Source organism: Macaca fascicularis, chromosome 19 (genome assembly GCF_037993035.2).
Source record: "Macaca fascicularis isolate 582-1 chromosome 19, T2T-MFA8v1.1".
Taxonomy (NCBI): Eukaryota; Metazoa; Chordata; class Mammalia; order Primates; family Cercopithecidae; genus Macaca; species Macaca fascicularis.
Window position 1 is genome coordinate 65,395,368 of NC_088393.1, and position 26,077 is coordinate 65,421,444.

A 26,077-nucleotide genomic window follows, 5' to 3' on the forward strand; every position below is an offset into this window, starting at 1 on the left:
TCCGTACCGGACTTAGATAATTTAGATGAGATTGGAGACTTTAGCTCAGTGTGGAGGCGCACACCTGTAATCCCAGTTACTCAGGAAGCTAAGGCAGGAGAATCGCTTGAACCCAGGAGGCAGAGGTGGCAGTGAGCCAAGATTGCACTACTGCACTCTAGCTGGGCTATAGAGGGAGACTGTCTCAAAAAATAATAATAAAAGACATCAAATTTTGGAGGGGAAATATTGGCGAACTGAAAACAACAGTTCTGGTATGTGGGATAACATATATCAATAGCCTTGATCATTTTGAATTTCATAATCATAAATGGGATTTTGTTTTGTTTTGTTTTATTTTTTTTGGTTTTCAAGACAGAGTTTCACTCTTGTTGCCCAGGCTGGAGTGCCATGGCATGATCTGAGCTCACTGCAACCTCCGCCTCCCGGGTTCAAGCAATTCTTCTGTCTCAGCCTTCCGAGTCGCTGGGATTCCACAGACATGCGCCACCACGCCCAGCTAATTTTGTATTTTTAGTAGAGACGGTTTCTCCATGTTGGTCAGGCTGGTCTTGAACTTCTGACCTCAGGTGATCTGGCTGCCTCGACCTCCCCAAGTGCTGGAATTACAGGCGTGAACCACCATGCCCGGCCTTTTGGGATTGGTTTAAAGAGCTGTGGAAGACAATTGAGCAATTACCACAAACAGATTAGCGACGGAGTTCCTAGTATATTTGAAAATGAATAAAATTGTTCCTGAGAAAATTAACAACAGTGATCTCAGTCTAAATTATAGAGTAAGTGATTCAGAGAGGATAATATGCCACATATGCATAGATTTGTTTAAAACAGTAGTAAATTAGCACTGTAAAAATTGAAAAAAAAATAGTATTAGAACAACAATTAGGTTGATGAAGCACAATAAGAGACTAATGAAAAGGAAAGAAATGAAATTAATATCAAAATGTATAAAATAAATTTAAGCCATATACAAGCATGCCAAATTAACTTGTGAGATTAACAAAGATTATATTAATTGGAGAAAAAGACTAGGAGTCTGCAGATCCTAAAATTACGCTTAACACTAAGCCTCTTACAAACTTCAAGTTTTCAAAAAGGCTCAAGGTTTTCTGGTACAGAGGTACTGTGGGAGCACAGTTCAGATTTAACTTAAGAACATTACATTATTTAGGCCAGGCGTGGTGGCTTAAGCCTGTAATCTCAGCACTTTGGGAGTCTGAGGCGGGTGGATCATGAGGTCAGGAGATCGAGACCACCCTGATTAACACAGTGAAACCCCGTCTCTACTAAAAACACAAAAAATTAGCCGGGCATGGTGGCGGGCGCCTGTAGTCCCAGCTACTCGGAGGCTGAGGCAGGACAATGGCTTGAACCCGAGAGGCAGAGCTTGCAGTGAGCCAAGATCCTGCCACTGCACTCCAGCCTGGGCGACAGAGCAAGACTCCGTCTCAAAAAAAAAAAAAAGAAAAGAAAAGAAAAAGAAAATTACAGTCTTTAGGAAACTAGCTATTTATCAGAGACTGTATGTGACCAGAGTAAATTTTGCCAGAATAAGCCATCTTATGATGTCTAGATGACATACTAAATACTTAAACTGATTCAGAATTACCTGAGCTACTTCAACATAGGACATAGCAAAATACTGATAATTACATTGCTATATACTTATAAAAGATACTTTCAGCCAGCAGCAGTGGCTCACACCTATAATCCCAGCCCTTCAGAAGGCGGAGGCAGGCGGATCATCTGAGGACAGGAGTTCCAGACCAGCCTGGCCAACATGGCGAAACACTGTGTCTACTAAAAATACATTAGGCAGGCGAATCGCTTGAATCTGGGAGGCAGAGGTTGCAGTGAGCAGAGATTGTGCCATTACACTCCAGCCTGGGCGACGAGCAAAACTCCATCAAAAACAAAACAAAAAAAAAAACATGCTTTCAAATCTGCCTAACAATTATAGCCTGAGTCCTTATATTCAGGATTATCTATTTGTAACTTACAGCTTTTTACAAATATTTTTCTTAAACTAAACTAGAAAGAATGTTTGGTCTTGCAGGTGTCTGAGAATCTTTAGTAAAATACCCCTACAGATTCTATTTTGAAATCATGATTTTTTAAAAAGCAAAAATGTTTATTTCCAATTAATTGCTACAGAGATGCCAAATGTCCACTCAGTAGTTGTGAGTAAAACAATTTGTCTTATTGCTCTTCACTTCACAGGCAAATAAACTCTTTGAGTGATTGTGTGAAGTTCAGAGTATTTGGTCAGGGATGAAATGGAGGCTAATAGGAGAAAACATAGGTTATAAGAGAAAACATGGAATAGAGATTCTAGGGGCACTAAAGCAAATGCATGAGGTAGTCTATGCTTCTGGGTACCTCATAGTATGTTCCTTCTGAGTATTTGTATTCCAAACCTCTAAATTACAATTTTTTATATAACATTTCTTACTGGATTCTCCAAGATATAGTCTACTTTTTGAAGAATATGACATTATGTAGAAATAGTGGTTACTTACCAAATGGTATTTGCTACTAGGAAAGTAGCATCAGTTTTTGGCATGGGCATCTGAACTCTGAGAATAAGGTTTGGGATTCCATGACCTCATCTCCTTGCTGGGAAATGATGGTAATTTTATTCTTCCGCCTGTAATTGCAGTGACAGTGTCTCCAAGAGGATTGGAGACAATCTCTAAAAAATATTTTTTTGAAGTTAGAAAATTATAGAAAATTATTAACATTAATTACTGGAGTTATCCATTTAGAATGATATCATACCTAAAAGAGAAAATTATCTGTGAAATGAGAAAAAATAAAGGTCGATAGAGGAAACAGTTCTAAGACATGAAACATGTAAGTTGAACCCTTGGCTATGCTAGAATCTTGGCTCCCATGAAATTCTTTTTTTTTTTTTTTTGAGACGAAGTCTTGCTCTGTCGCCCAGGCTGGAGTGCAATGGCGCGATCTCGGCTCACTGCAACCTCCACCTCCCAGGTTCAAACAATTCTCCTGCCTCAGTCCCCCGAGTAGCTGGGATTACAGGCGCCCACCACCATGCCTGGCTAATTTTTGTATTTTTAGTGGAGACAAGAGTTTCGCCATGTTGGCCAGGCTGGTTTTGAACTCCTGACCTCAGGTGATCCACCCGCCTCGGCCTCCCAAAGTGCTGGGATTACAGGTGTGAACCACCACACCCGGCCTAAATTCTTATTTCTACAAAGTGTGACATTTTTTCATTCATATGAATGGTGACAAATAACAAACTTGTAAGGAAAGAGTAAAAAGAGAGTAAGAGTACAAAGGTGGAAGAGTTGAGGGAAAGCATTACTCAACATCTTCTCTGGTTCACAGGCTCTTCTAGATTTGTATTTACAGCAGTGAACAACCTACAAAGAAATGTATTCTCAAGTAGTCTTTATTCAAATTGAGAGATGTGGTCTGGAAATAAAGAAAATATTGGAAAACATACACTAAGTTATTAAGAGACAGATTCTATGGAAAATATCAGAATATCAGCACCAAGTAATAACAAAAGTGAAGTAGGTAGAATTTCTATAGGAAATAGGTCAGGGTTGTCCTTGTAGTGGAGATAATATTTGAGCATGTATTTAAGCAGAGCAGAGAGAGAGAGTGATTTGTAAACACAGGGAAAATGTGCTATGGAAAAGAAATAGCCAGTATAGTGTCCAAAAAGCAGGAGCTTGCCTGGAAGTGAAACAAATCATGTGGTCAAAGCACAATTCAAGAGTGGCTGGTGATGGTTTTTATACCATAACAAATCTCCCCAGTGTGCACAATTACCCGTATATCCATTCACATGTCATTATCTCAGACTTCCTTGTCAGCTATCTTCTCAAACATATTCTTCCTTGCCGTTGATTACACTGCCAGGTCACTGACTGCTATCCTGTGAAATACTTGTTATTTGGACACTTATTCCTCCGCATAAAAGGGTTTACAAGGTATGCCACTTGTGGCTTCATCTGCAGGGAAAATTTTGATCCCCAACTATCTTTCAAGAGGACGCAGAATATGACTCTGAGGCAGCCACAATTTTTTTCTTTTGAAATTTATCTTTTTTCCCACCCTGCCTTATGGTGCTGACACAATCTTTTTTTATTACTAAGTTTTTGTTTGTTTTTTGTTTTTTGTTTTTGTTTTTTTTTTTGAGACGGAGTGTCGCTCTGTCGCCCGGGCTGGAGTGCAGTGGCTGGATCTCAGCTCACTGCAAGCTCCGCCTCCCGGGTTTACGCCATTCTCCTGCCTCAGCCTCCCTAGTAGCTGGGGCTACAGGCGCCCGCCACCTCGCCCGGCTAAGTTTTTGTATTTTTTGGTAGAGACGGGATTTCACCGTGTTAGCCAGGATGGTCTCGATCTCCTGACCTCGTGATCCGCCCGTCTCGGCCTCCCAAAGTGCTGGGATTACAGGCTTGAGCCACCACGCCCGGCCTATTACTAAGTTTTTAAGAGCACTTTTAGGTTTGCAGTAAAATTAAGGGAAAGGTAAAGAGATATCCATATACTCCCTGCACACCTACATATGCATAGCCGTCCCCTCCTCCCCCCGCCAACCCCAACCGGAGTGGCACATTTGTAACAATTGTAAACCTACACTGACACATCATTATCACCCAAAGTCCCTACTTTACATTAGGGTTCACTCTTAGTGTTGTACATTCTGTGTTTGGACAAAGGTACAATGACACGTGTCCACTATTAGAGTGTCATATAAAATTGTTTCATCGCCCTGCTAATTCTCTGTGCTCCACAAATTCATCCCTCCTACCCTTCTAAACCCCCAGCAACCACTGATCTTTTTGCTCTTTCATACTTTTACCTTTTCTCAAATGTCATTAATTGGAATCATACAGCATATTGCCTTTTCAGATTGGCTTCTTTCATTTAGTGGTATGCATACAAGGTACCTCCATGTTTTTTCATGTCTTGATGATTCATTTACCTTCAGCATTGAGTAATGTTCCATTGTCTAGATATACTACAGTTTCTAATCCATTCACTTACTCAAGGACATTTTTGTTGCTTCCAGGTATGCCAATTTTGGATAAAACTGCTATAAACATACATGTACAGGTTTTTGTGTGGACATAAATTTTCCATTCATATGGATAAATTCTGAAAAATATGGTTACCACATTGTATGGTAAAAGTGTGTTTAGTTTTGTAAGAAACCACCAAACTCCATTTCAAAGTGGCTGTACAACTTTGCATTCCATCAGCAATGAGAGCTCCTGTTGCTGTACATTTTCTCAACCATTTGCAGTTGTCAGAGGTGGTTCATTCTAATGGATGTGTAGTGGTATCTCACTGCTGTTTTAATTTTCACTTCCCTGATGACATATGACAGGGATTATCTTTTCATACACTTATTTGTCATCTGTGTATCTTCTCTGGTGAGGTATCTAAACCTAAAGTCTTTGCCCATTTCGGTTTTTAATCAAGATGTTTCTTTTTTTTTTTTTCTTTTGAGACGGAGTCTTGCACTGTCACTAGCTGGAGTGCTGTGGCATGATCTCGGCTCACTGCAACCTCCACCTCCTGGGTTCAAGCGATTCTTCTGCCTCAGCCTCCCGAGTAGCTGGGACTACAGGCATGCGCCACCATGCCCAGGTAATTTTTGTATTTTTTAGTAGAGACAGGGTTTCACCATGTTGGCCAGGATAGTCTTGATCTCTTGACCTTGTGATCCGCCCGCCTCAGCCTCCCAAAGTGCTGGGATTACAGGCATGAACCACCAAGTCCAGCCCTGAAAATTTTATATGATTATACAAAACTTACTTCAGCTAATTGTGCTTCATTACCTCATGAGGAGTACTGGGAAGTTTTGAGTACGTGCAATGGATGGAAACATTGAATTTGGACATAAAGAGTTGTGTCCTTTTTTTTTGTTGTTGGAGACAGAGTCTCGCTCTGTCACCTAGGCTGGAATGCAGTGGCGCGATCTCAACTCACTGCAACCTTCACTTCCCAAGTTCAAGTGATTCTGATTCTCCTGCCTCAGCTTCCCGAGTAACTGGGATTACAGGTGCCCGCCACCACCCCTGGCTAATTTTGGAATTTTTAGTAGAGACGGGGTTTCACCATGTTGGCCAGGCTGTTCTTGAACTCCTCACCTCAGGTGATTCGCCCACCTTGGCCTCCCAAAGTGCTGGGATTACAAGCGTGAGCCACCGTGGCTGACGAGTTGTGTCATTTTTCACTAGTTTTTCAGTTGGTTACCTGAAAGTATGAATTTTTAAAGCATAATAGGATTCAGCAGTCTCAGGTAGGAAAAAAGTAACCTGGAAAGATCCCTGCATGTGAGTGCACACACAGCTTTCAGGGTTCTGAAGAAATCCAGCATGTGTAGGATGTAGAGGAGATACATGGTAGGAGGTGCAGCAATATGTAATGGTTGGTTGTGTAATATAGGCCCAGCCGAGAACTCTAACCTTTTTCCTAAAGACGACGACAAGCCCATTGTGAGATCTAACCAGATGTACAATAGTAGTCATTCCACTTATAAATGTTTGTAGTAAATGTGTAAAGAAATACATTATATATTTGATAAAATCATTTTACAATTTTTAATTTTAATTTATTTTATTTTATTGGTATTAATTTGTCCTAAAGGATCATTTTTATTGTGAAATGTAAAATTTGACCTAGTATATATAAAATGTATATGTGTACATTTAACAATGTGCATATATATACCTTAAAATAATATAAACTTTCTGGGCGACAGAGTGAGGCCCTGTTTAAAATAATGATCATAATTTGATATTTTATGCATTAAAAACTTTTGGCTGGGCAAGGTGACTCACGCTTGTAATCTCAGCAGTTTGGGAGGCTGAGGCAAGAAGATTGCATGGCCCTAGGAGTTTGAGACTAGCCTGGGCCCTATGGGGAGACCCCATTCCTACAATAATTTTTTTTAATTAGCCGGGTATGGTGGTGTGCTTGTAGTCCCAGCTACTCAAGAGGCTGAGGCCGGAGGATCACTTGAGCCCAGGAGGTTGAGGCTGCAATGAGCTATGATTGTTCCGCTGTACACCAGCCTGGACAACAATGAGACCCTGTCTCAAAAAAAAAGAAATTAAATATTTTGATTATACAAGGAAAATGAACATTCATGTATTAAAGCTTCATGTTTTATGAACAAAACTGACTTTGCAGGCAGGAGAGCGTTTTCTGGGGGCACCAGAAGCAGGGAACTTTCCTTGTCCATTGGATTCAGGGCTGCCCACTATCCCTCCACTATCTTCCCGTCTTAGCCCTGTCTGGCGTCTTTTGTCCCTGACAAAACCTACAAAAAGTGACTTTAACACTTCAGGCTGCATGCATTTGAAGAGCAATAAGATAACATTTTTTCACTTCCAGCTACCAGTGGACATCTGCTGGGGTGGGCTGCATGGAATCTGAAATCATGTCTAAATACTGAAGTGATCCTCTACACTAGAGACTGATATACAGCTGACACCGACCCCCGCGGAATTGAAAATCCTCGTATTACTTTTGACTCCCCTAGACCTTAACTACTAATAGCCGACTGTTGCCTGGAAGCCTTATGAAGTTGCCCAGAAGCCTTATGAATTACATAAACTCCCAATCGATTAACATTTTGTATGATATATGCATGATATACGCATAACACATATATATATGATTACACATTTTGTATGATATATGCATTATATATATTTTAGTGTAAGAACTATACTTATACTAAAACAGACTAGAGAAAGGGTATCAGGAAAATTATAAGAGGCTCGTTGACATTTCACCCAATAAAAAAAGGAAAATAAAAGAATATGGAACGGAAAATACATTTACTAATCATTAAGTGGAAGTGTATCATCATAAAGGTCTTCATCCTTGTGTTCTTCACAATAGGCAAGAGAATGAGGAGGGGCTGATCTTGTTTCTGGGGCAAGAGGTGGGGGAGCTAAAGGAGCACACTCGAAGTAACGTTTATTGGGAGAAAAAAAAAAAAGCCTACGTGTAAATGGACCCGCACAGCTGAAACCTGTGTTGTTCAAGTGTCAGCCTACTTAAGACCTCAAACACCGAAGCCCCTCAGTCGCCCTGGAGGGCGGCAGACTCAGTTTCCTAGCGCTCCCAGCAGTCTGCACACAAGGCACCGTCTGCCGCAGCCTTGGGGAGACTACATTTCCCAGAAAGCTTTGCGTCGAGCGGCAGTACTTTGATCCAATGAAAATCCAAGACAGGGGCATTTCCGTGTGGGCGTGCCCCTCGGGGCGGGACTTCTGGCGTGTTCGCAGCGGTCATTTTAGCTCCCCTCAGGTCCGTTCTATCCGTCAGCCTCCTTGGTGTGCCTCTTCGGTATCGAAGTGACGGACCGTGAAGGCGCGAGAGTCAGGTCTGAGGGTCGGGGGCAGAGCCGCCCGCGAGGCCTGCCTGGGGATAGCGGTGCTCGTGTTCCCCCCCGGTAGCCCGCAGCTCCCGGTCCAGCTCCGCCCACAGACTCGGATGGCGACCGCACTGAGGGACCCGGCTCCGGTGAGCATTGCGATCTCCGGACCTCCCCCGGCCGCGATTCTTAAGTCCCAAGTGAGGGGCACCAGCTCACGTTTCTGTAGCACAGGGTCGGGGACACTGAGGCTCGTGGGTGGGGCCCCTGTTTCTGACATCCGATGTGGTGGGCAGGGGGACAAGGGACAGGACCGGCGCTTGCAGAGCTTGGATGGGCGACCGAGAAGGAGGCATTCAGGAACCTGGGCTCCACATTGTTACTGCAGAGAACAAAGTTTGAGAGAGATCTACCTTTATTCTTAGGGCCGTGGGAGCCATAGAGAGCTTAAACGAGAGACACCATCTGAGTTAGGATTTGAAAAATCCTCTGCAGGCTGTTCAGTGGAAGAAAAGACTTTAGAGATGGATGAGGACGTTGAGGCAGAGGGAGGTTGAATATTTTTCCAAGGCCACACAACTGGTGAGAGGCAGCACTAAGGACTGAGGCGCACAGGTTAGACAGTCGACCCAAAGTTACGTGGCTCTCGGCCGAGGCAAGGGTACAGGGAAGGTCTGTGCCCATGGAGCACTCCCATGATCACATTCCTCTGAGGCCTGCGTCTTTCCACAGGTTCCCATAGCTACAGAGGTACTTTTCAAGCTTACACAGGTAAGTGGAGGTATCTCAGCCCCTCACTGGTCTGGAATGTCCCTCCTCCCTCCCCACACAGATATTTTCTTTAGATTTGTGGTGTAACAGGACTCACCTACCATTCTCTCAGCTGTTGGTTTGGGAACCCTAGAGAATCCCTGAGCTCAGGGTGCTGAGTCCAGGCCAATGTTTCCATTTGGAGCAGCCAATGTAAAGGGGTGAAAGTTTATGATAGTACCAGCTTTTGGAACTCCTTGGAGGTGAGACTGAACTGGTTCAGGGAACTGCAGGTTTCCTTAATTTCTGTGAAGTTTGGCATCTATTGTGAGGAAGTTGGAGTTTGGGATAAGAGGAGGGAGATTTCTCTAACCCAAGTGTTTACAGGATACAGAGTAGAAAACAGAATGAAAACAGTGACTAATGGGAATGTGAAGAGACAGCAGGGATCAATGACACCAAGGTCTGGTGTCTCTTCTGACTTAGGGAGCTTGGGAGGAGAATGTATGAGGACATGGATTTTGAGTCTTCCAAAGTGAGACTGTTCATGGTTTCATCAATCCCTATTATGCTAGGGAAGTGTGACTTTTGAAGATGTGGCCGTGTACTTCTCCTGGGAGGAATGGGATCTCCTTGATGAGGCTCAGAAACACCTGTACTTCGATGTGATGCTGGAGAACTTTGCACTTACGTCCTCCCTGGGTAAGGCCCTCATACTCACCCTTGTGCCCTGTACCAGGCTCTGTGTTTCTCCTTTTCCTCAGGAGCAGCTCTGTCCTCATATCTGGACCATAGGCACTGCCTCCTTCCCCAGTTCCCTGGGTAGATGTTGTGGACTGAGTGCAAGCCTACTTCCCTTATCATCCCAGCCTAAAAGCACCTTGGGTAAGGATTTGGGATCAATCCTTACCCACATCTTACAGTAAGCCTAATAGATCCCACCTGACTTGCCTTCTCCCTGTCTGGTAACTTTCTAGATCTACGGCATCCAGTTTCCCCTCCCTTCATGTACCCGACATTTATTTGTGCTTGACTGTGACATGAAATGCAGTCACTGACATTGTCACTATTTACACAAACTGTTCTTGAACCACCAACCTTTCCATTAACAGCAGAACACTCTAACGAATTGCACCACAGAGACACTACACAGACTATTCTTATAAAAACCTCCTCCAAGGTGTTCTTCTTTGTTTGTTTTTAATTGTAAAATATATATAACAAACTTTACTATTTTAATCATTTTTTTTTTTTTGAGGCGGAGTTTCGCTCTTGTTGCCCAGGCTGGAGCGCAATGGCACGATCTCGGCTCACCGCAACTTCCGCCTCCCAGGTTCAAGCAATTCTCCTGCCTCAGCCTCCCTAGTAGCTGGGATTATAGGCATGTGCCACCAGGCCCAGCTAATTTTGTATTTTTAGTAGAGACGGGGTTTCTCCATGTTGGTCAGGCTGTTCTCGAACTCCCGACCTCAGGCGATCCACCCGCCTCAGCCTCCCAAAGTGCTGGGATTACAGGCGTGAGCCACTGCGCCCGGCTTATTTTAATCATTTTCAAGTATATAGTTCAGCAGCATTTAGTACATTCACATTGTTGTACAACTATCACCACCATCCTTCTGTACTACTTTTTCATCTTATAAAACTGAAACTTTGTACTCATTAAGCAATAACTCTTCCCATCCCCTGGCAACCACCATTTTGCTTTTGGTCTGTATGAATTTGTCTACCGTAAGTACCTCATATGAGTGGGATCACACAATATTTGTTCTTTTCTGTCTGGCTTACTTCACTTAGCATAGTATCTTCAAGGTTCATCCATGTTGTAATGTGTATCAGAATTGCTTCTTTTTAAGGCTGAATAATATTCTTTTGTATGTATTAGTTTATCCATTCCTTCATCAGTGGACACAGGTTGTTTTCACCTTCTGGCTGTTGTGAATAATATTACTGTGAACATGGGTGTTCAGATACATATTTGTGTTCTTGCTTTCAATTCTTTTGGGTATTGGCCCAAAAGCAGAATTTCTGGATCATAAGGTAATTATTTTTAATTTTTAAGGAACCACCAGAATTGTTTTTCATAGCAGCTGCACCGTTTTACATTCCCACAAGCAGCAGACAAAGGTTCTAGTTTCTTCACACCCTCACCATCACTTGTTATTTTCTGATTTTTTTTGATAAGTCATCCAAATTGGTGTGAGGTGATATCTCATTGTGGTTGTGATTTGCAGATTACTGATATTGAGCGTCTGTTCATGTGCTGATTGGCTATTTGTATATCTTCAAATGATGTTTTTATTCAAGTCCTTTGCCTATTTTTAAATTGAGTTTTATTAATTGTAATTAGAAGTGTTAAATATAATTTTTTATTGAGCTTTAAGAGTTATCTGTATTCTAGATATTCCCTTATCAGATACGTGATTTGCAAATGTTTTCTCTTATTTTGTGGGTTACATTTTTAGTGTGTTGATAGGATCCTTTGATGTACAAGTTTCTCATTTTGATGAATTCCGTTTTACTGTTTTACTTTTATTGTCTATGCTTTTTATATCATATCCAAGGAATCATTAACAAGTCCAGTGTCATGAAGCTTTTTCCTTGTTTTAAGAGTTTTACAGTTTTAGTGCTTACATTCAGCTCTTTGATCTGTTTTGAATTAATTTTTATATGTGGTGTCAGGTAAGGGACCAACTTCATTCTTTCACATGTAGATACCCAGTTTTCCTAGCATCATGTGTTGAAAATTTGTCTTCTTTCTCCTGGTCAAAAATCATTTGGCCAGATATTTGAGGGTTTATTTCTGGGGTCTCTTCTAGTCCATTGATCTATATGTCTTTCTTTATGGGAGTACCACAGTTTTAATTTCTCTAGCCTTGCAGTAAGTTTTGAAATTACAAACTGTGAGTCTTCCAACTTTCATCCTTTTCAAAATTGTTTTAGCTATTCTGTGTCTCTTAATATTTCAAATGAATTTTAGGATGGATTTTTTTATTTCTGCAAAGTAACGTCATTTGGATTTTGATAGGTATTGCACTTTTTTTTTTTTTTTTTTTTTTTGAGACGGAGTCTTGCTCCGTCACCCAGGCTGGAGTGCAGTGGCCGGATCTCAGCTCACTGCAAGCTCCGCCTCCCGGGTTTATGCCATTCTCCTGCCTCAGCCTCCCTAGTAGCTGGGACTACAGGCACCCGCCACCTCACCCAGCTAGTTTTTTTTTGTATTGTTAGTAGAGACGGGGTTTCACTGTGTTAGCCAGGATGGTCTCGATCTCCTGACCTCGTGATCTGCCCGTCTCGCCCTCCCAAAGTGCTGGGATTACAGGCTTGAGCCACCGCGCCCGGCCGATAGGTATCGCACTTTCTATAGATTACTTTGTCTAGTATAGACGTCTTAACAATATTGAGCCCTCTAGTCCATGAACAGGCATGTGATATATTTTCTTTTATTAATGTTTTATTTAATTCATTTTAGCAATATTTTGTAGTTTCTAGTGTACAAGGCTTTTACTTGTTTGGTTAAGTTAATCTTTAATGTTTTATTCTTTTTGATATAAGTGGAATTGTTTACTTTTCAAATTGTTCATCATTAGTGTATAGAAGCGTAACTGATTTTTGCATGTTGTATTTGTATTCTTCTATTTGCTGAATTTGCTTATTAGTTGTAACAGTTTTTTCGTGGAACCTTTATGGTATTCCATGTATATTATCTGTGAGTAGGGATAATTTTACTCCTCTTTTCCCATTTTGGTCCCTTTTCTTTCTTTTTCTTGCCTAATTGCTACATTGAACAGAAGTGCTAAAAGTAGGCATCCTTATCTTGTTGTTAATCTTAGAGGAAAATCTTTCAGTCTTTCATTGTCGAGTATAATTTTAGCTGTGGGTTTTATTTTTGTTTTTGTTTTTTTTTGCATATGTATTTTATTATGTTTAGTTAATTTCCCCCTATTCCTGGTTTACTGAGTGTTTTCCTCACGAAGAAGTGTTGCATATTGTCTAATGCTTTTAGTGCATCAACTGAGATGATTGTTTTAATTTTTTTAGAGATAGGGTCTTGCTATGTTACACAGGCTGGTCTTAAGCTCCTGGCCTCAAGCGATCCTCCTGCCTCAGCCTCCCAAGTAGCTGGGATTACAGGTGCAAGCCATCACTTTGATCAGTTTTTGTTTGTTGAACCATCCTTGCATTCCAGGAATAAATTCTATCTGGTGGTAGTGCATAATCCTTTTAATATGCTGTTGAATTCAGTTTGCTAATATTTGGTTGATGGTTTTTGCATTAATAATCAAGGATATTGGTCTGTAGTTATGTTTTCTTACACAATCTTTGTGTCATTTGGATTGGAATCAGGGTAATGCTGGCCATGTAGAATGAATTTAGAAGTGTGTATGCTACAGTTTTTTGAGAGAATTTGAAAATAAGTATTAGTTCTTCATTAAATGATTGTCTTTTTTTTTTTTTCCTTTTTGTGGAGAATGGGATCTCGCTATATTACCCAGGCAGGTCTCGAACTCCTGGGCCCAAGCTATCCTCCCGCCTCTGCCTCCCTGAGAGCTGGGGTTACAGGCGTGAGCCACCGCGCCCGGCCAATTAAATGATTGGTAGAATTCATCTGTGAAGCCATCAAGTCAAGGGCTTTTCTTTAAGGTTTGTCTTTTTTTTTTTTTTTTTTTTTTGAGATGGAGTCTTGCTCTGACACCCAGGCTAGAGTGCAGTGGTGTGATCTTGGCTCACTGCAACCTCCACTTCCTGGATTCAAGCAATTCTCCTGCCTTGACCTCCTGAGTAGCTGGGGTTACAGGAACATGCCATCATACCTGGCTAATTTTTGTATTTTTAATAGAGACAGGGTTTCACCACGTTGGCCAGGCTGGTCTTGAACTCCTGACCTCAGGTGATCCACCCGCTGCCTCGGCCTCCCAAAGTGCTGGAATTACAGGCATGAGCCACTGCACCTGGCCAGGTGTGTCAATTTTGATAACCTTTTCAAAGAAACACCTTTTGGTTTTGTTGATTTTTTTTTCTATTGTTTTTCTCTTCTGTATTTTATTTATCTAGGCTTTAGTCTTTATTATTTTTTTCCTGCCAGCTTTGGTTTTAGTTTGTTCCTCTTTTTATAATCCCTTAAGTTGTAAAAATAGATTGTTGAGTTGAGATCTTTCATCTTTTTAAGGTTTATAGCTATAAATTTCCCCTTTAGTACTGCTTTTACTGTATCTCCAATTTATTTCCCTTCTGATTTCTTCATGGCCCCACTGGTTGTTCAGTATTGTATTAATTTCTACAGATTTGTAAATTTTTTAGTTTCCTTCTATTAAGAGTTCCCAACCTCATCCCACTGTGGTTGGAGAAGATACTTTGTATGATGTGTGTCTTTCTAAATCAAATGAGGCTTAATTTATGGTCTGTCCTGGAGAATGTTCTAGGTACACATGAAGGGAATGTGTATTCTGTTGTTGTTGGGTAGAATACTCTTTATATATTTGTTAGAGCTAGTTGGTTGTTTAGGTCCTCTGTTTTCTCACTTCTCTCTGATTCTTCTGTCCACTGCTGAGAGTCAGGTATCGATGTATTTAACTGTTATTGTAGAACCATCCATTTCTCCCTTCAGTTCTGTCCATTTTTGCCTCATGTGTTTTGGTGGTCTATTATTAGGTGCATAAGTGTTTATAAATGTTATGTCCTCTTGCTCTATTGACCTTTTTTATTAGTATATAATATCCTTTTATATCTCTTGTTACCCTTTTTGATTTAAAGTCTGTATTGTATGATATTAGTGTAGCCATTCTTACTCTTTTTTGCTTGCTATTTGCATGGAATATCTTTTTGTAGCCTGTCACTTCCACCTTATTTATATCTTTGGATCTAAAGCGAATCTCTTGTAGACATCATAAAGTTGGATCATGGGTTGTTTTCATTTTAACCCATTCTGCCAATCTTTGTCTTTTGGCAGAGTTTAAGCTAAAAGTTTGGAGAGTTTAAGGCATTTATGTTTAAGGTAATCACTGATAAGGACGGGTTGACTTCTATCATTTTGCTCCTTGTTTTCCCCATGTCTTATAGCCTTATAGCTTTTTTGATCCTAATTGCCTACATTACTGCTTCTTTTGTGTTCGGCTCACTTTTTTTTTTTTTTTTTGTACTGAAACTTTTTAATTCCTTGTCATTTCCTTTGTGTACTTTTTCTCTTTCTTTCTTTCTTTCTTTCTTTCTTTCTTTCTTTCTTTCTTTCTTTCTTTCTTTCTTTCTTTCTTTCTTTCTTTCTCTTTCTTCCTTTCTTCCTTTCTTCCTTTCTTCCTTTCTTCCTTTCTTTCTTTCTGTCTCTCTCTCTCTCTCTCTCTCTCTCTCAATGGAGTCTCGCTCTGTCGCCCAGACTGGAGTGCAGTGGGGCGATCTTGGCTCACTGCAACCTCTGCCTCCCATGTTCAAGCGATTCTCCTGCCTCAGCCTCCTGAGTAATCCCTCCTGGGATTACAAACACACACCACCACACCCAGCTAATTTTTGTATTTTTAGTAGAGACAGGGTTTCACCATGTTGGCCATGCTGGTCCCAAACTCCTGACCTCAGTTGATCCAGCAACCTCAGCCTCCCAAAGTGCTGGGATTATAGGCGTGAGCCACCATGCCCAGTTCTTTGCATACTTTATGTAGCTCTTTTTTTTAAATAGTTACCATGGGAATTACATTTAGCATCCTAAAGTTACAACACTAACTTGAATTTATACAAACTTAACTTCTTTAACTTTCCTTGTTCTTTTTTGTGCCCAGTTCTTCTGGGCCAGTGTTAGTTGCTCACGTGTCCTGTCTTTCCCTTAGGACTTACATCATCCTGGTCTCATGTAGTTGCTCAACTAGGACTAGGGGAAGTGTCCTCTGTTCTTCACAGGATGTTCATGACTCCAGCCTCAGCAAGATGGGATCAGAGAGGGCCTGGCCTACATGAATGGCACTTGGGAAAAGGCATGTCATCAGGTCTGTGTTTAAATTGCACCAGGAACCTGTCCTGTTTGACTTGTCTTGATGCCTTTGCCCGAGACACTTCACTTTGACCTTCCCCTCTTCATTCTTAACAGTTACAAACTTGTTATTTCTCCTACTTGTCATTTTTATTTTTACTTCTAGCTAATGCTAATCCTCACCTCTCCGGACTCCTTATTCCATCTGTTCTTTACACTGTTCCCTCTGTAGCATTCTGTAATATTATTTTGTCCTGAAGTGTGCATATCTCCCTTACTAGTCCCTGAACACCAGTTACTGTTCCAGTGAGGTTTTCCTGGGCCTGGACATACACTTCACGGCATCACTTGTCACCAGCAGATATGATCCCGCTAAAAGCTATTATCAGAGGAATTAATTGTAGAACATGCCTCTTAGTCCTGGGCCATACCTTAGCCTTGTATACTGTACCTGGGAGGGCCCACCCTCCCTATTCCATAACCTTAGGGACCAGTAATGCACAACAGGTGCTTCCTGAACCTGACCCCCAACTCACTTTTCCTGAAGACAGGCCCATATACTGGTTCTTTGCTATAACTGACGTGCATTTGCGATTGCATTGCCTCCTCCTAATAAAGGTAACATGTACTTCACCACGACCTCTTTACTTTTAGGTTGTTGGCATGGAGTGGAGCATGAGGAAACACCTTCTGAACAGAGAATTTCTGTAGAAGGAGTGCCACAGTTCAGGACTTCCAAAGAAGGTTCATCTTCCCAGAATGCCTACTCCTGTGAAATATGTGGCCTGGTCTTGAGAGATATTTTGCACTTGGCTGAACACCAAGGAACAAACTGTGGGCAGAAACTACACACATATGGAAAACAATTCTACATCAATGCAAATCTTCAACAGCACCAGAGGCAGCACATTAAAGAGGCACCTTTCACAAGTTACGTGGACACAACCTCATTTACAAAGAGCTGCACAGTCCACGTGTCGGAGAAGCCCTTCACCTGTAGGGAGATCAGGAAAGACTTCCTGGCCAACATGAGGTTTCTCCATCAAGAGGCCACTCAAACAGGGGAGAAGCCAAATAACAGTAACAAGTGTGTGGTGGCCTTTTACAGTGGAAAAAGTCATCGCAACTGGGGAAAATACAGTAAAGCCTTTAGCCACACAGACACACTTGTTCAGGACCAGAGAATCCTCACTAGAGAAGGGCTTTTTGAGTGCAGCAAATGTGGGAAAGCATGTACGCGAAGATGTAACCTCATTCAGCACCAGAAAGTCCACAGTGAAGAAAGGCCTTATGAATGCAACGAATGTGGAAAATTCTTTACCTACTACTCCAGTTTCATTATACATCAAAGAGTTCATACTGGAGAAAGGCCTTATGTGTGCCCTGAATGTGGGAAATCCTTTAGTCAGATCTACAGCCTCAATAGCCATAGGAAAGTTCACACTGGAGAAAGGCCTTATGAATGCAGCGAATGTGGGAAATCTTTTAGCCAAAGGTCCAACCTCATGCAGCATCGCAGAGTTCACACTGGAGAAAGACCTTATGAATGCAGTGAATGTGGGAAATCTTTTAGCCAAAACTTCAGCCTCATTTACCACCAGAGAGTTCACACTGGAGAAAGACCTCATGAATGCAGTGAATGTGGAAAATCCTTTAGCCGAAGCTCCAGCCTCATTCACCACCGGAGACTTCACACTGGAGAAAGACCCTATGAGTGCAGTAAATGTGGGAAATCGTTTAAGCAAAGCTCCAGCTTCAGTTCACATCGGAAAGTCCACACAGGGGAAAGGCCTTATGTGTGTGGGGAATGTGGGAAATCCTTTAGCCATAGCTCCAACCTTAAGAACCACCAGAGAGTTCACACTGGAGAAAGACCTGTTGAGTGCAGTGAATGTAGCAAATCCTTTAGCTGTAAATCTAACCTCATTAAACACCTGAGAGTTCACACTGGAGAAAGGCCTTATGAGTGCAGTGAATGTGGGAAATCCTTTAGCCAAAGTTCTAGCCTCATTCAACACCGGAGAGTTCACACTGGAAAAAGGCCTTATCAGTGCAGTGAATGTGGGAAATCCTTTGGCTGCAAATCTGTCCTCATTCAACACCAGAGAGTTCACATTGGAGAAAAGCCTTAACTGTACTGAGAATATGCAAGTTCCTTTTAGTGTAATTATACTGAAGGAGTACACCGGTGAGAGAGACAAGTACCTGAACTGGAAGCCCCAACATCTAAGGATATATATACAGTGGGCAGATTCCCCTTAAGTTCCAGGTATGTGTTACACTTTCTAACCTGCCATTTAGAAAGTGTTAGACTTTCTCACCTGCCATATATGGCTCTTGCCATTTATGTCACTGACAGTTTCTGAGGCAGAAGCCGTATCACATCTACCACCTGTGAGGTCCACATAATGTGCATCATTTACCTCCTGAACCTGCTGAAGGAAGCAGACCTCTGTTTCTCCCTATTTGCTAGAAGAAATCATGAATAGTCTTGAGTCTTCCTCTCTGACAAGTTAGGGCATGGACTTGACCCAGCTTTGTGCCAGAGAACCCAATATGAGTGTTGTTGGCAGCTTGCCAAGAAGGACTCTTCTTTCAAGACATGTTGGTTTCATGTGACACCTCCATGGATTTTTTCCAGCCTCTAAGTCACCAACTTTGGAACTGCCTGCCTCACATTGCTTTGTTTTTTACAATAATAAAGGTATTATTATTTAAGCTACCTTTATCTTGGCATTTGATTCACTCTTTAAGGTGGTTCAAAAACAGAATTGGGCCCTGCCAGCTTTACAGAGTAAACACCTTTGGAGGGAGAGGGAGGTGTCATATTATTTGTATGCCTCAGAGACAACAGTATAATGGAAAAATACAACTGTCTTTCCAGTTTTGGCATAATCTGAATTTGAATTATTGCCCATACAAAAAATTAGCTGGGTGTGGTGGTGGGCCCCTGTAGTCCCAGCTACTCAGGAGGCTGAGGCAGGAGAATGGCGTGAACCTCGGAGACAGAGCTTGCAGTGAGCCGAGATTGTGCCGCTGCACTCCAGCCTGGGTGACAGAGTGAGACTCCGTCTCAAAAAAAAAAAAAAAAACCAACCTGGGCATGGTGGCGTGCACTTGTAGTCCCAGCCACACAGGAGGCTGAGGCAGGAGAATCACTTGAACTCGGGAGGTGCAGGTTACAGTGAGCCGAGATCGCCCCATGGTATTCCAGCCTGGGTGACAGAGAGAGACTCTTGTCTCAAAAAAAAAAAAATACATAGAACTACACGCACACAACGAGTGTATAAAATGGTGAGGTCTGAAAGAGGTCTGAGGATTGAACCAATGTCGCATTCCTGGTTTTGATGATGTTCTAAGGTTATATAAGATGTTACTACTGGGGAAAGTAGGTGAAAGGTATTCTGCACTATTGATATGGTGTGGATATCTGTCCTGCCCAAACCTCATGTTGAAATGTAATCTCCAATGTTGGAGGTGGGTCCTGGCAGGAGGTGATTGGCTCATGAGGGTGGTTTCCCCTGAATGGTTTAGCACCATCCTTTTGGTGCTGTCCTCACGATAGTGAGTTCTCATGAGATCTGGTTGTTTGAAAGTATGTGGCACCTCCAACTTTGCTCTTGCTCCTGACCCTACTCTTACATTTGCAACGTCCTGCATATCTGTATTTCAAACTAAATTCTTAAAAATTTTCACTGTTCTGTATATTTCCACAGTGTGTATAGTTCACTGTTCTGTATATTTCCACATCAGAATGTGTAATTTTCAGCCAGATGTGGTGGTTCACTCTTGTAATCCCAGCACTTTGGGAGGCCAAGGTGGGTGGATCACCTGAGGTCAGTAGTTCGAGATCAGCCTGACCAACATGGTAAAACCCCCTCTCTACTAAAAATACAAACAGTAGCTGGGTGTGGTGGTGGGTGCCTGTAATTCCAGCTACTCAGGAGGGTTAGGTTACTTACTCACCACTATACTAATGAGGATGAAGCCTCCTTTTTTTTTTTTTTTTTTTTTGAGACCGAATTTTTGCTCTTGTTGCCCGGGCTGCAATGGTACGATCTCGGCTCACTGCAGCCTCCTCCTCCTGGTTCAAGTGATTCTCCTGCCTCAGCCTCTCGTGTAACTGGGACTACAGGCTTGAGCCACCATGCCTGGCTAATTTTTGTGTTTTTAGTAGAGATGGGTTTCACCATGTTGGCCAAGCAGGTCTTGAACTACTGATCTCAAGTGATCCACCCACCTTGGCCTCCCAAAGTGTTGAGATTACAGGCGTGAGCCGCTGCACCCAGCCTAAGATTATTCTTTACTTTGTTGTTGTTGTTGTTGTTGTTGTTGTTTTTAACAAGGTCTCATTTGTCACCCAGGCTGGAGTGCAGTAGCATGATCTCAGCTCACTGCAGCCTCAACCTCCTGGGTTCAAGAGATCCTCCTGCCTTAGCCCCTTTTCTGCTCTCCACCCTCACCCCCAATAGCTGGAACTACGGGTGTACCACCACTCCCAGCTAATTTTTGTACTTTTTGTAGAGACTGGGTTTCATCATGTTTCCCAGGCTGGTCTCCAAATCCAGAACTCAAGTGATCTGCCGGCCTCAGCCTCCCAAATTGCTGGGATTACAGGCGTGAGCCACCAGGCATTGTTATTCTTCACTTTGAATCCCACATGTTATTTAAAGCTAAGGCCTGAGGCAAAAGAAAATTCACTTCTAGGCCAGGCGCGGTGGCTCAAGCCTGTAATCCCAGCACTTTGGGAGGCCGAGACGGGCGGATCACGAGGTCAGGAGATCAAGACCATCCTGGCTAACACGGTGAAACCCCGTCTCTACTAAAAAGTACAAAAAACTAGCCGGGCGAGGTGGCGGGCGCCTGTAGTCCCAGCTACTCAGGAGGCTGAGGCAGGAGAATGGCGGGAACCCGGGAGGCGGAGCTTGCAGTGAGCTGAGATCTGGCCACTGCACCCCAGCCTGGGCGACAGAGCGAGACTCCGTCTCAAAAAAAAAAAAAAAGAAAGAAAATTCACTTCTATACTTCAACTAATTCTATTTTATTACTAGGTAATAGGTCCCAATATTTACATTTATGTATACATACACACACACTTTTTTTCTATACCATTAAGATAATGGTAGACCTTTATGTCAAGAAAATGCTATAGGCCGGGCGCACTTACTTTGGGAGGCCGAGGCAGGAGGATCACTTGAGTCCAGGAGTTCGAGGCCAGCCTGGACAACGTGGTGAAACCCTGTCTCTAAAAAAAAAAAAAAAAATTAGCTGGGTGTGGTATCATGAGCCTGTAATCTCAGCTACTTCCAGCTACTCAGGAGGCTGAGGTGGGAGGATCTCTTGAGCCCAGGAGGCAAAGGTTACAGTGAGCTCAGATCCCACCACTGTACTGCAGCCTGGGTGACAGAGTGAGAACCTGTCTCAAAACAACAACAACAACAAGGCCGGGCGCGGTGGCTCAAGCCTGTAATCCCAGCACTTTGGGAGGCAGAGACGGGCGGATCACAAGGTCAGGAGATCGAGACCATCCTGGCTAACCCGGTGAAACCCCGTCTCTACTAAAAAATACAAAAAACTAGCCGGGCGAGGTGGCCGGTGCCTGTAGTCCCAGCTACTCGGGAGGCTGAGGCAGGAGAATGGCGTGAACCCGGGAGGCGGAGCTTGCAGTGAGCTGAGATCCGGCCACTGCACTGCAGCCTGGGCGGCAGAGCGAGACTCTGTCTCAAAAAAAAAAAAAAAAAACACAACAACAACAAACAGCTGTTGGTAGTTGAATTTATCTTTATTGAACAAATCCTCTTTATTGCATGTTTTAAATTTTATTAATTTGTTTACATTTTATTGACTTGTAATAAAACGATTTTGAAATTACTAGAGAAGGCCAGGCACTGTGGCTCACGCCTCCAATCCTACCAGTGTGGGAGGCAGAGGCGGGCGGATCACCTGACATCAAGAGTTCGAGACCAGCCTGACCAACATGGTGAAACCCCGTCTCTACTAAAAATACCAAAAAACAATTAGCCGGGCGTGGTGAAGTCACCTGTAGTCCCAGCTACTCAGGAGGCTGAGGCAGGACAATGGATTGAACCTGGGAGGTGGAGGTTGCAGTGAGCCGAGATCGTGCCATTGCTCTCCAGCCTGGGCGACAGAGACTCTGTCAAAAAAGAAAAAGAAAAGAAAAAAGAAAAGAAGAGAAGAAAGGAAAAGAAAGAGGAAGGAAGGAAGGAAGGGACGGAGGGAGGGAAGGAAGGGAGGGAGGGAGAGAAGGAAGGAAGGGAGGGAGGGAAGGAAGGGAGGGAGGGAGGGAGGAAGAGAGGGAGGGAAGGAGGGAAGGAAGGAAAATAAATTCCTGGATAGATGAAAGTGAGGGATCGGGGTCGGGACCCCCAGGGCGCTGCTGGCGGCGGGCGAGGAGCTGGGCGCGGGGCGGCGGTTCCAGGCTTCTGGGGCCCAGCGCCGCACCCGTCAGGGAATCCTCGGTGTTGCCGCCCGCGGCCCCCAGCGGCGGGGGAGGAGTCGGCGCAGTAGTGCGGCCGCGGAGGACGGCGAGACCCGGGGCTGCGGCTGCCGCCGAGGGGCGCCCGGGACAGTGAGAAGCGGCGGCGGGAGCCGGTCACCGGCAGGGCGCGCTCGGCGGTGGAGACGGCTTCATCCGATCCAGGGCTGGCAGGCGGCCCGGATGGCACGCCGTCTCCCGCCGGGAATTCCAGTTTCCCCCTAAATCGCTCAACAAGCGAGAAGGTTTTGGGATTCGAATTCAGTGGGACAAGCGAAGTCGCCTTTCCTTCGTAAACAGATGGAATCCCTGGTCCACAAACGTGCCCTGGGCCGGTTTCGTACGACACGCGACGGCTGGTGCGGATGAGAACACAGCAGCTCTGTGCCAGATGGAAAGCTTCAAGGCTCTGTGAATCCAAGGTCAAAAACGCCAAAACGGAAAGTCCTTTGCCAGGACAAGCGCACGCGTGCTGGTCGTGGAGCGCCCCCTCCTCGTGGAGACCTGCGTGGAATTGATGTCCTTCATTAACAGTGAGGCTAAGATGGGCTATTCCATGACTGACCAGGGGCAAAATTGGCTTTTAGCCGCATTCTGGGAGCTAACCCCACTAAGAAGGCCAAGTGATGTGGGGTCTGAGAGCCTGGCAGTCCTGCAAAGCCGCTGCTGGCTGGAAGCATAGGGGTCTTTTACCTTTTGGGGTGTCTGCACGATTAGAAAAGTAAAGTGGATAGTAACTGGATATTGCACTCTGCTAATGCAAGCTACAGACAAAAGCAAAAGGAATCTAGCTGCCACTGTGCTACTGGGATTCCATTTTCTGTAACTTCAGTTCTGATGTTTTTCCTGGAGTGTATCTACTTGGCTTCCAGCGGTTCTTCCCACCCCAGCCACTCCAGCATGCTAACACCCCGCAGCACACCCCTTACCATTTGTGTAGGCTGCTAAATACAGGGAGGCAGCTGGTATCTCCAGTGTCTGTAGTCACAAAGATGTTTACACTTGGTGCCAATTTTTGTATTTTACATTTTAATACTTTTTTTTTTTTTTTGAGACGGAGTCTCGCTCTGTCGCCCAGGCTGGAGTGCAGTGGCGCGATCTCGGCTCACTGCAAGCTCCGCCTCCCGGGTTCACGCCATTCTCCCGCCTCAGCCTCCCAAGTAGCTGGGACTACAGGCGCCCGCCACCACGCCCGGCTAATTTTTTGTATTTTTAGTAGAGACGGGGTTTCACCGTGTTAGCCAGGATGGTCTCGATCTCCTGACCTCGTGATCCACCCGCCTCGGCCTCCCAAAGTGCTGGGATTACAGGCTTGAGCCACCGCGCCTGGCCTACTTTTTTCTTTTTAAGCTCATACAACACAAGTTCACTGACATCAGTCTGCACCTGTCAGCTCCTGGGTGAATCATTGCTCTTTTGTAAATGTGTGTTTAACCTAAAGCCACCCTTTTTCTAAAATTAATCCAAGGCCGGGCGCGGTGGCTCACGTCTGTAATCCTAGCACTTTGGGAGGCTGAGGCGGGTGGATCATGAGGTCAGAATTTCCAGACCAGCCTGATCAAAATGGAGAAACCCCATCTCTACTAAAAATACAAAATAAGCTGGGCGTGATGGCGCTCGCCAGTAATCCCAGCTACTCCGGAGGCTGAGGCAGGAGAACTGCTTGAACCCGGGAGGTGGAGGTTGTGGTGAGCGAAGATCGCACCACTGCACTCCAGCCTGGGCGACAGAGCAAGACTTGTCTTAGAAAAAAAAGAAAGTAACAGTTTTGTTTATTTTCCTACCAGGTTTTTTTGTTGTTGTTGTTGTTTTGTTTTGTTTTGTTTTGTTTTCTAATTGAAATCACTGTTTCCTACATACTGAGGCAGATTGGCTTTGTCTTCTTGGAAACAAGGGTTATTTTCCTCACTCACACTGGAGCGGGGATACTCACCAGACACAAGCTGAGATGATACTGGATGTAAACAGGTCATCTATTTTTACCAAAGGCAGCACTACTGCCTTCCCAATTGATCAGAAAAACATCTGATAGCTGTCTTTGTAATATCCTTATTTGATTAAATTACTATGTGGCTTTCACATTTATTTTTCTTTTGTGCCTGTTTATTCCATGCCTAAATTGGGGTATCGCCAGGTCATTTCCTCCACCACCTGTGTTCCCCAAGGATAAATCCTCCTGCTCATGCCCTTCACTCCTCCATTGGCCCATTCCCTAGAAAGCTGCTGGTTTTACACAGTGGCTGTGTGCCTTTGCCTCCTTAATGTAGCATTCAGAGTCCCACTCTGGAGCCAGGTATCAAATCCTAGCCCAGCCACTTACAGGCTATGTAGCACTGGCCAAGGTACCGAACTTCTCTGTGCCTCTGTTACTTTGATGTTAAAATGGAGTTATTTAGGATCTACATTACAGGACTGTTGTAATGGAAATGGGCTAATGTACAGAAAGCACTGAGAACAGAGTCAAATATGCCCTGACTGCTTAAAGGTTAGTTATTATGATCCCTGATGCTATTACCACTCTTACTGATGTCATCATGCCCCAGGTCTAACTGCTCCCAGAGTTACACACCAGCATGTCCGACAACTGGCTGTATATCTGAACTCAAAAATCCAACAACCTCCTCCAAACAGAAATTGCCAGCTTTTCCCAAAACTTTTTCCTTACGGCTCCTTACTCAAGGAACTCCCTGAGACTGCAGAAGGAGACATCCCACCACAATCTTTTTTTTTTTTTTTTTGAGATGGAGTCTCGCTCTGTTGCCCAGGCTGGAGTGCAGTGGCGCAATCTCGGCTCACTGCAAGCTCCGCCTAATTTTTTGTATTTTTAGTAGAGACGGGGTTTCATCGTGTTACCAGGATGGTCTCGATCTCCTGACCTGTGATCCGCCCGCCTCGGCCTCCCAACTTGCTGGGATTACAGGCGTGAGCCACCGCGTCCGGTCCACATCCCACCACCAATTAACAACTGACCTCCAGTGGTACTCACATTCTCTACATTTTTCGTTTTTGTTTTGTTGTGTTTTGTTTTGTTTTGAGACGGAGTTTCACTCTGTTGCCCAGGCTGGAGAGCAGTGGTGTGATCTTGGCTCACTACAACCTCTGCCTCCCAGGTTTAAGCAATTCTCCTGCCTCAGCCTCCCGAGTACCTGGGATTACAGGCGCCCACCACCAGGCCTGGCTAATTTTTGTACTTTTTTAGTAGAGACGAGGTTTCACCATGTTGGCCAGGCTGGTCTCGAACTCCTGACCTCAGGTGATCCACCCACCTCGGCCTCCCAAAGTGCTGGGATTACAGGCATGAGCCACTGCGCCCGGCCCATTTCTCATTGTTGTAGCAGAGAAGTATCCCTGTTCCCATCAAGAGTCAATTTTCCACTGGTGCTTTATGTCCTGTCACAGTTGGTTTAATGACACAGTTGGTGACAGGACCTAAACCACCAGTGGAAAGTTGGCTCTTGATGGGAGCAGGGATACTTTTCTATATGGAGTAAATGTGGATGAAACTCCT

At 43.9% G+C, this 26,077-nt stretch overlaps 1 protein-coding gene across 16 annotated transcripts; it reads left to right on the top strand.

The window, feature by feature from the left end:
- The first annotated feature begins 5,487 nt into the window (after window positions 1–5,487).
- On the top strand, window positions 5,488–18,795 carry ZNF211 (zinc finger protein 211). 16 transcript variants are annotated; one of them, XM_074024951.1, is made up of 5 exons: window positions 5,491–5,628; window positions 9,104–9,142; window positions 9,697–10,006; window positions 15,934–16,089; window positions 16,728–18,795. In XM_074024951.1, exons 1-5 carry the CDS (start codon window positions 5,527–5,529, stop codon window positions 18,203–18,205), a joined length of 2,085 nt encoding a protein of 694 aa, XP_073881052.1. In that variant the 5' UTR covers window positions 5,491–5,526; the 3' UTR covers window positions 18,206–18,795. The 16 variants fall into 16 exon arrangements, 15 of the variants coding, with proteins under 15 accessions (XP_073881059.1, XP_073881052.1, XP_045237020.2 ...); XM_045381085.3 differs by having other exon boundaries at window positions 9,697–9,823; XM_074024952.1 differs by lacking the exon at window positions 5,491–5,628 and adding an exon at window positions 8,261–8,520.
- The last annotated feature ends 7,282 nt before the right edge of the window (window positions 18,796–26,077 follow it).